The sequence below is a fragment of the Amphiprion ocellaris genome, chromosome 14 (assembly GCF_022539595.1).
Source record: "Amphiprion ocellaris isolate individual 3 ecotype Okinawa chromosome 14, ASM2253959v1, whole genome shotgun sequence".
Lineage (NCBI taxonomy): Eukaryota > Metazoa > Chordata > Actinopteri > Pomacentridae > Amphiprion > Amphiprion ocellaris.
Genome location: NC_072779.1, coordinates 4223643 through 4235689, shown reverse-complemented (window position 1 = coordinate 4235689; position 12047 = coordinate 4223643). Strand labels below are relative to the sequence as shown.

At 39.0% G+C, this 12047-nt stretch overlaps 1 protein-coding gene across 3 annotated transcripts in view; it reads left to right on the top strand.

Moving 5' to 3' along the window:
* Positions 1–12047, top strand: part of jade2 (jade family PHD finger 2) — a 253676-nt gene that overhangs the window by 140079 nt on the left and 101550 nt on the right. For all 3 annotated transcript variants that reach the window (XM_023286082.3, XM_023286081.3, XM_035955385.2), the window contains 3 exons: positions 1125–1336; positions 5701–5868; positions 9289–9405. In XM_023286082.3, the coding sequence (XP_023141850.1) occupies positions 1125–1336; positions 5701–5868; positions 9289–9405 (497 nt within the window). The remainder of the gene's footprint in view (positions 1–1124; positions 1337–5700; positions 5869–9288; positions 9406–12047) is intronic.

Genomic DNA, 12047 nt, shown 5'->3' with positions numbered 1-12047 from the left:
TTTCCCAACTGGTCAAGCATGATTAGTTCAAGGACAATCAAAAAGTAGTTGAAAATCCAGTGATTCTCTACTGTTTTACTGATTTTGGCTCTGAATATGGTAATTTCTTAGAAAAAAAATGTAAATAACATGCTTTTCAAACCCATTGTTGCGTTTTTGGGGTTCAGAGGGTTTAACAAAACAAGATGCATAAAAACAACACACAAAAAAAACACCAAAAGAACTTCACTCCAGCATAAACATATATGTCTAATTCAGGGATGTCAAACATGCGGCCTGTGGGCCGAAACTGGCCCTCCAGAGGGTCCAATCTGGCCCATGGGATGACTTTGTAAAGTGTAAAAATTACAGAGAAGACATTAACTGCAGATTGTAAATTTGTAAAACTATAAATTTAACATAATTTCCAGACCTTAACAAGTTGCTTTGATCATAAAGTAAAATACTAGATTGTTCATTGTTCTTTTGTGTCTCATTTTTGGAATGTTTTATTTTGTTTTTGTTGGTTTTGTCTTTTTTGTCTGACTTTTGCCGCTTTATTTCTCATTTTCTTCATTTTGTGTTTCCTTTTTGTCTCACTTGTGTTTTTGTCAATTTGTGTTTCGCTTAATTAGTTGTTTTGTGTATCATTTTTGTTGTTTTGTGTCTTTTTTTATGCTTACTTGTGTTACTTTGTAACTTTTTTGTCTAATTTTTTGATTGATTTGTTTCACGTCATTAGTCTCATTTTTTGTCATTTTGTTTCTCGTTTTTGTAATATTCTGTCTTGTTTTTGTTGTTTTTTGTCTTTTTTTTGTCTGACTTTTGTCATTTTGATCATAAAGTAGAATACTATATCATTCATTTCCAGATACCTGTGACTAAATGTTGTGTTCCTTTGTAGATAAACTATGATCTGTAAGTTGTATTGTGTAAATGATAAACTGACATAATATTGTTAAAATTGATTTTATTTTTCTGAAGAAATTTCAGGTTGTTCATGATGTTTTGTAAAAAGATAATTCCTTGAATGTGAATATTTTCAGAATGTACTTTTTTGCAGGAGATAGATGATGTCTTCTGGTTGGATTTTCCTTGTAGGACAAACAAAAATGAATGTTTCCTGTCTGTTTTCTCACCACCAGCCTTACCAGAGCTGGACGAGCTGACGATGGAGTGTGTTCTGGTGGAGCTGGAGAGCGTTTGCGAGGAGAAGATGCAGCAGGCCATCGAGACGGAGGAAGGCCTGGGCATCGAGTACGACGAAGACGTGGTGTGTGACGTCTGCCGCTCACCGGAGGGAGAGGACGGCAACGAGATGGTCTTCTGTGACAAGTGCAATGTCTGCGTTCATCAGGTCAGGAATTATGGGATTCTTCTGTTTATCTCTCCTCTGTCTGCTTGTGGAATTATCCGTCATCCTTTAGGCTTTTTATGTGTGTTTTTGCAGAATAAGAAAATCTCCTTGGGGGGAAATAAAATGCTAAAAGCATGAATGCAAATTAGAAAATCAAGGTCATTCAAAGGCGAAGTTTAGCTGCTATCTTCAAAGGGATGAATAATATCAACAGCATGGAAGTATACATATAGTCGCAGTTTCACACATAGTGCCAGTGACAGCCTACAGCTTGAGGGAATCTACTGTGTTTGTTGCACAGTGGCACAATATTAATTATTGTGTTGAACCCTTCGGCACTAACACATCTTTAGTGTCATCAGGCTGCTGCTTCTTACTCGCAGGGAAATCATTCCCCAAATACAGAACAAATCGCATTTTTAGTTCTGTCACCTACAGTTTCACTAATTATGTGGAAACAGACTAGAGCCCGACTGATGCTGGATTTCAGAGGCTGATGTCAATACCAGTCATAGGGGTACAAGAACATCAGTATATCGACATCAGAGTTATATAAAAAAACGAAAGCGATGGAGTCGTTTATGAACTCTCCAGCAATGTATTTCACAAACTATTTAGCATCTTACTGTGACGACTCAACTCCACTGTCTGCTCAGCTGTAATGCGAACTCTGCTACATCTGCTGCAGAAGATATTGTAAATAATGGAGTCAAAGCTGCTCTGCTGGACAAACTATGCTATGAAACCATTTCTAATTTTCCTCAAGCATCTTTTTCTGTTTTGTTTTGTGAAATAAAGTTGTCATGGTGGCACATATTAGACAACATGTGTGATAGGCATTGACCATACAGAACGCAGTTTTGATTGCAAAGTTTCTCACTAAAGCTTGTTTGAAACCGACTCTGCAGTCTTCTGCCTCTGCTGCACCTTTATTGGTCTCCTAAGTTGGCAGAAACGTGCATTACATCACCTCTCCTTTGCGTGCACATGTTCATAGTACACCAGGTACAAGCAATTTTGGGATCAGTTCATCAAAACATTACGGCGTAGTACTAAAAATGGTCCAGACCTCTCAGGGTTCCTTCAGTGTTTTCCCAGCTTTTGAACAGGTAGGTGCCAAACACTGAGGTGTCATGGAAACAACATGTAGCAAACAGCGAGAGAAATGGCTGCTCTCTGAGGTATTAAGTAATATTATTGGATTAAAGTGTGAGCCCATCCAGCACTGGCTGTTCCTCCTTGAGCTCGGTGAACAGGTGGAACACAGGCCCTGCTCACCGAGCCGTTTGGTTTGATCAGTAAATTCCTTTGATCAATAAAGTGCTTTAATTGCTTTTAATGAAGACGGAGTGTTTGATGTCTCTTTTCGTTGCCTCCCGTCACTTCGGCACCAGCGTGTCGGTAGGAAGTTTGTGTTTTTCCCCCAACCTTTCTGTCGTTTTATGTTCTTAGAGATGATTATGTGTTTGAGCTTTTTAGCCATTTAACATGTGATGCATCCTTTCCCCGTCACACTCGGGATCTAAATTTCATTCGGGCTTCATCTAAAGGAGTGATAGTTTGACTGGACTTATTAGAACTGTGATTTGATAGAACTAAAGGAGAGGAGGAAGCTATGATGGCAGAAAGAGGAGCCTTGAGAACGACTCCCTCGCCGCAGTAAGAAGCTCTATGAGGCCGTTAAGGAGTAAATCATGTTGAACAATAAAATCTCTCTCTGTTTCTGACCCTGGGGAGCAGATCTTATCTGATATAAGTAAGCATGCTATTATGCTGCCATGAAGAACTTCCATGGCACCCCTGTGTGTGTCAGCGGAAGGAGAATTGGGTGGAGCCCTGATGATGCAATAACCTGCTGGGCTTTAAAAACAACACAAGTGGCATTTCAGAAATGTGTTGCTTCCTGGCAGCGAGCTGAGACGAAAGTTTTGGGTGATGAATAATATGGAAGGAAGATTGTTTGAGTGTTTTTATATCAGTGTTATTGGAACAGCAGTGAGGATAGCCTCTAAGGCAGGGGTGTCAAACATGCGGTCCGCAAGTCAAAAGTGGTCCACCAGAGAGTCCAATCTGGCCCTCAAAATGTTGAAATTACAGAGAAGATATTAACTGCAGATTGTAAATTAGTAAAACTATAAATTTAAAATAATTTCTAGACCATGACAAGTTGTTTTGATCATAAAGTAAAATACTAGGTTGCTAGAATGAGTTAGAATGAGTTTGACACTCCTGGTCTAAGGAGTAAAGAGATGAGGCAAAAGGGAACAAGGAGGAATATTTATGTCATGTGTCACGCCGTTTTTTGTAGATCTGCTGACTCTGTATGACAGAAGAAATAGGAAGCAGATTGTAATTTATGTTTCTGGTTTAGAAGTGCAGCAACCGGTGAATGTATGCAGTTTCTACAGATGAAGGGTAATGACATTCTGGCTGAAAAACAAGGCGATGGGGTGGCCTTGTGGTGGAGCTGGAAGAATTTATGCCTGGATTCAAATCCAGCCTGTTATAAATCATTGTTCTTTCTCTCATCTCGTCTGGCTCTTCTCTTACTACTTTATGCAAGTAGTTTTTTAAAAGAAAGACAAACAAAACAGGTGTAAGCTGTTTCGCTTTTCTAAAAAAGAATAAACAATTGTGAAAGATATTTATTTTACCTTTTATGTCAGAGGATGAGCAGAAATTTAGTCTGCTTTGCTTGAAAATTAGCACCTTACCACAGTTTATTTAGTTGTTTTCTGTATTCCAGGCTGCTCAGTAACTATATGGTAGCCAGGAGGGACAGCTTCTGTGCTTGTAGAAACATTCTCGCCGTCAAAATCTCAAGATTCAGCTACTAAATTGCTTGTGATGAGCAATAAATGACCAAATTTACATTTACTGTGTGCTTTATTAACACAGGATATGGGGTTTTTGAATATTTTCCTATTTCTTTTGGCTGAATGCTGATACATACGTATTTTTCCAACTTACTTGCGGATAAAGTCAAGTCTCGTGGTAGAATTAACATAATATCATGCCCACTCTCATCACGATAGGTCACTGTTAGTTTGACACTGCTTTTCAAATTTATGCATCCACTGGGCGAAATAGACAAACTACATCATCTCACATATAAAACATGTCATATTTGTTTAAACAGCACTGAACTTCATCCCACTTTAACAGGCTTGGATGATGCTCGCCCTCAGAAAATCAATACAACAGCAGCAGTAATAATAATAATAGACTCAACCAGGGCAAATTTGACCTTTTTCAGAAGTTCCAAAACAAATAAACAATAAGTGGTGTTTGTAATTACAGGTCCTCATGTCTTTGCTTGTAAATCCAAAAGAAGCTGACTATAAATTATCGCTTTGTGTCACCACATATTGACAAATAAAAGATAGAAGAATATAATAAAGGTGATTAGAGTAAATATTGAATGGAAAAGATTGTGTATTTGAAGCAAATTTCCTTTTTTTTTTTTTTTTAAATGGCTGCAGGAAAGGATGTAGGATGATAGTAAATGTAAGAACTATACTGATATTATTATATTAATGCAAAACTTCCTTAATAGTCTTTTAATATTATACTTCATTTGCCACAATAACTTTAGATTCTCTCACTGGGCAAATTTTGTTATTTAGTTAAAGCTGGTAGCTGGTTAGCTTAACATAAGGATGGTGGATTTTGTCACCTTCACAACCAAACACTCCCAAAATCTTGAACATTTTCCCTAACCCTCATGTTGTCCTGCGGATCAAAATTGACCCGTTTTAAAGTTTGAAAATGTTGAAAAAATATATATTTTCACAGTGAAACTTCTGATGTCCACATTTTCAACATTTTTGGGAAATCTTTGAACGTTTTTTTGGTGGAATAAAGGAAATGTTAAAAATGTTTCTTAAGAACATTCACAAAAAAAAATCAACCAAAATCCAGTGAATTTTACTGGATTTTGGTTGATTTTTATGTGAATGTTCTTAAAGAAAATATTAGACGTTTTACTGATATATATGTAATCACGTTGGATATTTTTAGGATTTTTTTTGGAAGATTTTTACTCATTTTTTGAAAATATTTACAAAAATTTTCTTGCCAAATTTGGGGGAATTAAAAAAAAAAAACTTTCAAGGGAAACTTTTAAGGAATTATTGGAATTTTCTTCCTGAAGGTTTTGTAAATTTTCAGAAATTTGGGGAATTTTTTGCTGAATTTTTGGATTTTTTTCAGACAAGCAAACAATATCTTTTGGTGACCATAAATGAGGACAACAGGAGGGTTAAGATAATTAGAAGTTTACTTTAATAACGTGTCTCTGCATGTGTCTCCTTCACATCATCACCACTAATATCTTTCCTCCCGTACTTCTTTCCATGTTCCAGGCGTGTTACGGAATCCTGAAGGTACCGCAGGGGAACTGGCTGTGTCGGACCTGCGCTCTGGGGGTCCAGCCAAAGTGTCTGCTCTGCCCCAAGAGAGGGGGAGCCCTGAAGCCCACCCGCAGTGGAACCAAGTGGGTCCACGTCAGCTGTGCCTTATGGATCCCTGAGGTGAGACCAAAGACACAAAGAGTTCAAATGCTCAAAGGGTTCATTTAGAGTCGGATGTGGATTATTTTCTGTTATCTGGAAACCAAAGGCAGCAAGTTATTCCATTTCTGATGCAGTCCAGGATTTAACTGACTGAAAATTCTTTCTTTTTTGTCGTGTGAGCTCAGAGATGCACAGTTTCCTGTAATTTATGCTGAATTCTAGGTAATTATTTATTTTATAAAAAAAAGAAGTCAAAATCAGTCAGCAATGGTGCCAAAAAAGTATGTGAAAAAAACTATGAAATACTGTAATGTTCAAAAGCTGTCGAAACGGTGAAATAGCAGTTAATATTTGTAAAATAATTATATTTTTAACTGCTTTGAATACAGTTAAAGTGTAATTTTACAGTCACATACTGCAAAAGAAGTCAATACTATTTATCAAATACACATTTTTATTGTGGACATTATATACATTTTCTGCCTTTTTTTTCTTTTACAGTCAACATGTAAATTATTATTTTTTTGTGTGATTTTATCAGACATTTTCTAACATAACGTGAAATATCTAACAGATATCGACATTATTTACCGTTTTTCAATCCTTAATGTATTTTTCTTTCGAATAACAGTGGTTATCTGCAAAATAGTAATGTTTTTGCTGATTTAAATACTGTAGAAATACTGTAATTTCACAGTCAAATGTAAAAAAATATACAAAATTGCCATGTATAAGTATACTGATTTTTGATGTGGACATTATGTACATTACATTATTATTTTTAATTATTGTCTGTAAGTTAACAAAATCTATAAAATAACTGTAAATTGTTGAAAATATTACAGTTAGAAATACTAAGCAAATGTTTATTTTTTACAGTGTAATTTCAGTAGTTTAGATTTAGCATTTTGAACCCAGATATTTGATTACAATCGGTAACACCCAACTCTTTCGGCCCACACATGAAATACGTGTATCTGGAAAAAATCATAAACATCACCTAAACCTTTAATATCGCTGTGAGTTTACATTTGCACCTGTCACTTGTTTCCTCCAGGCTTTATTGCTTAGAATAAATGCTTAAAATACTTAATGTAGCTCCTTCAGTCAAGACCTCACGCTGTAAAGTCTGCAGATAATGCAAAATGATTCAGGAGGAACCTGTTTGTCAAGTGTGCAGCCGAGCAGCCGCTCATTTTGTTTTTGATTTGTCTTGATAATATCTTCTTGGAGGCATCTATCACCTGAAAGCTCCAAATGGAGTCGCTCATTTCAGAGGTTCGGGGACTTGCTTCACGCCTCGCACACCTTTAAAGCGCTAAGACAGTCAGTCATGTGTCTTCGGTCTATTCAGCGGCACATTTCTCAATAATAGAGTGGCTTTTGGCACCGCAAACCTTTTACTTCTAATTGCCTTCTGTCACCCTTGATTGGGCTAATTGTTTTCATTGCTCCGTTTGCTTTTGTTTTCTCTTCCTAGCGTGGAGGAGGGAGGAGAAAGGGGGAAAAAAAGAAAAAGATAATTTGCATTTCTGTGCTCAATATGTGTTTGTGCATGTGTCCTTGCAAAGAGCTAAAGAGGTGTTAATAGCAGACCTGTACACAAATTAACCCCCGCTACCGCACACATCGCAGCGAGAGCTTGTAGATTTTTTCTTCTGGATATGATCGCATTGGAAAAAAAGGCTGGTGTGTGTTTGCATGTGTGAACACACCAGCCAGCCTTCAAACGATACAGCCCCCCTGCAGTGCTGTGTGTGGAGCTGCTTTTTTGCCCTCTGCCTTCAGCCCCTAGAGAGAGGTCTTCCTTTAAACTGCTTTCCACCACACACACCCACTCTCATAAAGCCCTTCTTTTAAGACGCCTTTCCATTTAACTGTGTGATTTCCACCCGTTTCCACTGAAGTGATTTAAAATTTCGACCGATTTATTTTTTTTTCATCTTTTGGCTTTGAAACGTGAACTAATTGAGGCTACAATAACCGTGAATGAGGATGTTAAAGACCTGCACGTGCTCACACACACACACACACAGACACACACTCACACACACACAGACACACACACAGACACACACACACAGACACACACACACACACACACACACACACACACACACACACACACACACACACACACACACACACACACACACACACACACACACACACACACACACACACACACACAGACACACACACACACACACACACACACACACACCAGTATCGACAAACCAAGAGGAGAAGATGGAGGGTGTGTGTAAGTGCAAACCTCTATGTGTGTGTGGGTTTGTATATGTGAGGGAATCATGGTTGCGAACAATCCAATCAATTAACTACACTACTCAAAAAGTGGAAATCCTTTTGCCATCGATTGGCTCATACATCAACTGTATAAAAGAAGCGGCCACTGACAGTGACGGCTGTGGCATCATTGTCTGGATTGCACTTTCTATTGACATTCTCAATGGAGTGAAAATTGACCCCTACTCCAATTGAGTGTGTTGCACAAAAGATGTCAATAATAGCAGAAAGAGCAGAGGCTTGTTCTGCCGATGAGCACATGAGAGGAGAGGAAGAAAATCAGATAGAAGGACGAGTGGATGAAGAGAGGGAGGAGCGCGACCTGCGGAAATCAGCCGTCAGCTTGTTAATGCAGGCGTGAAGGACAAAGACGAGAGGCCAGCGACTCAAATACGAGAAGATATGTGAAAGAGGTGGAACACTTTTTCTGGACAAAAGAAACAGGCAGAGTGGAGGAAGGAAGGAGGAAAGAAATGGCGCTTTGGTGATGAGTGCCCTTCACTTGGTTCTTCATGGGTAGCTGGCACAAGTCAATGACTTTTTGGTTGCATTTGGTGAAGGGAGGTCCGGGGCCAAAGCTGCTCTGAATGGACCTCTTAGAGAGAGCGAGTCACACTGAGCTTTATAATAACGGAGCACATATGTCCTCATTCTGGGTCCAAGGAAAGTTCTTTTTTTTTTTGACAGTGAAGCAGTTTTCTTAAAAGTTACAATGAGGTGCTTATTAACATTTATTGGAAAGTTTAGTGGAAATTTGGTGAATCTGAAGAAATTCCACAGATAACTGCACTACTAGGAATCACAACTACTTATGTTAATGCCATATTTTAATAGTTTGGTCCATAAAATGCTGAAAATACCCATAACTATCTCACCAACGATTCAAACCCCAAAAAGAAAACCAGTAAATCCTGGCATTTAAGGAGCTAGAAGCAGCATATGTTTGGCATTTTTGCTTAATTAATGAGTCAAACTGATAATCAAAGTGTATGTTAATATTCTTTCAGCCTACTAATTAGTAAATAAATGAATCTTTTCAGTAGTAAAAAGGAACGATTCATACGATTCGTCTCCACACAGTGTCTGCCTTCTATTAAATGTATGTATTTCTGTCTGTTGTGTGTCCTGTAGGTGAGTATAGGCTGTCCAGAGAAGATGGAGCCCATTACCAAGGTTTCCCACATCCCTGCCAGCCGCTGGGCTCTGTCCTGCAGTCTGTGTCGAGAACACACGGGAACCTGCATTCAGGTACGTTACACTGGTAATCGACACTGTATATGCACTTATTTTTTTAAACTAAACTTCTCATCTCCTCCTATAACTTCATGCAAGATGTAATAAACAAATGCTCCTCATTTTCTACCTTGTTAACATGTTCATATGGTGTTTTTTACATACCAGAAGACACATCATGAGCAAAATAAGCAGTTGAAGTAGAGTCTGAGCAGAGTACTGGTGACAGACTCACAAAAACAGATTCAGATTTTTGGGGTTTCATATGTAGCAAACCTATACTCTGTCAGCTTGCAGAGTGGGGCTTTCTATATTGTTATTATTCTTCAGAATCAGTTCCAACACGTATGAACTGAATTACTCCGATATTAGAACTTGCCATGTGTAGCATAGAGTAGTTTTCGTAGGTGAGCTGGTGTGCTCGAGCTGCCTCAAGTGGGAAGGGGTGAGTGGAGGGACTACCATTCTAAAGTTGAGGGTCACTTAGATATGACCTTATTTTTGAAAGAAAAGCATTTTTTTCAATGAAGATAACATTAAAAATAACGATAAATCCGGTCTAGATGCCTGATTTTTAATGGAATATCTCCATAGGGGTACAGAGGAACATTTCCAGCAACCATCACTCCTGTGTTCTAATGCTACATTGTGTTAGCTAATGGTGTTGAAAGGCTCATTGATAATTACTAAACCTTCCTTCCTTCCTTCCTTCCTTCTACAACATTACTCAAAAACAGAATAACAGATTTGGATGAAATTTTCAGGGAAGGTCAGAAATGACACAAGGACCACCTCATTAGATTTTGGCAGTGATGCAGCTTATAGTCTGGATCCACAGATTTGTTGAGGATTTCCCATTGAGACAGCGGCACGGCGTCACTGTAACCATGACAGCAAGTGGACACTATGTCTGCTGCCTGCTGACGATCACATGACTGCAGTCCTACTACAAATCCACCATTGCCAACTTACTGGAAATGATACAAGGAACAATTGATTAAATTGTGGATGTGTTTCTGAGTCCCATCAATTCCTGCCACCCGCTACATATTTAGGTCAGGTGATTCTGTATCCATACATAACATACACATCCATAACACACGCCTGTGTCCAGTGCAAGGTCGGGGAATGAACAGTCTTGGTGGAGTATTGGGCTCTCTGAGTGCTTTTCTTGTTTCTTCTGTGGAGGAGAAATGCTATCAGCTCAATGTGTTTGCTTCTGTTTTTGCTTTTTCTGGATTTGTAAAACAAGTTTAGCAAAAGCATGTTTACTACGGTGTTGGATTTTTCTCCAACAGCTGCCGTCCACTATTTAGTATCTTCTACTTTTCAGTTTCCTCTTATACATTCTCTCTTTCTCCATCTTCTTACTATTCTTAAGCTGTACATCAACTGGAAGTTGTGTAAAAATTGGTAAAAGTTTTTGTCGTGTGTGAAATTTTAGAGTGACACATACACTCAAACCCTCTGATCCTTGCATCCAGAAATACATGCCTCCAGGTACACCCACACAACATGGTTTACACCTGTAGAAACACATAATACAGCAAAACACGAGCAGAATTATGAAACTGTAAACGTTTAAATTCCATGCATGCACAATCACAAAATGCCTCTCGACAACACAGATCATTGTACTTCTAAGTCTCTTGCTGGGTTGTTTGCGTCCAGCCCTCCTTTAACATGCTGCTGGGTACGCAACCAAATCCCCCACTGACTCACTCACACTAACTCACTCTGCAGCCATTAGCCTGAGCACATTCAGCGGATAAAATGCCCTTAAGGTGAACTGTGTTTCTACAGTCCCATGCTGCATGTGGGTACGTATACTTGCGGTTCATTCAAATGCATGTCGGATGTATACGTACGAGTTTATTGGTGCGGCGGTGTTTGCCATCACAGTATTGATATCGTCGATTAACTGCGAGCCCTTGAGCGAGAGTTGCCCGTTGGGAACGAGTGCCTCTCTCCTGTTTCCATAGCTGGAGGCAGGCGGCTGTACAAACACTCTCAGTATCAGCTGCCACCTCACACACGAGGTAGAGATGCTCATACGGCACGGCAGTGCGAGTGACGGGAAGTCTTTGTAGGACCCTAATGTCAGGAAAAGTGTGAAATAACAAGTCGGTTTTCTGTCATGAAAGTTTCTGCACAGGGAAAGAATAAGAAATCCATTGTCAGTGTTGATCTTTTCAACTGTTTTTCATATTTGAGCTTTTTGATGAACTCTCAAACAGCTCGCGAACACATTGTAGATCAAACAAAATGTATGATCTAAAGTTGCCCTCGTGAATCTGTAGCTTGTGTGTTTTTCATGTGCAGCAGGTCACAGCTTCAGAAATCTTCTATTTCTGATGCTAAAAGCCGCTTTGTTGTTTGATACTTCAAGCCTTTTGACTAATAAATGCACCTTGTCGTGTCTCTTCTCATGTGCAGCTAATGACGGTCGAGTGTTCAGAACGAAACATCTGTATTTAACAGCCCCCCGTATTAATTGGCAACTTCTCTGAGTGTTAAGAGACTCTTAATCACTGCTTTAGTAAAGGAAGGTGCACCGGAAAGGTCAGATGGTTCAGACTGTGTTGTATCTGTGAAAGCTCAAAGAGAGTGAGTCTGTGAGCAACAGTCTTCAGTAATGGGGTGATACGCTCAGCTAA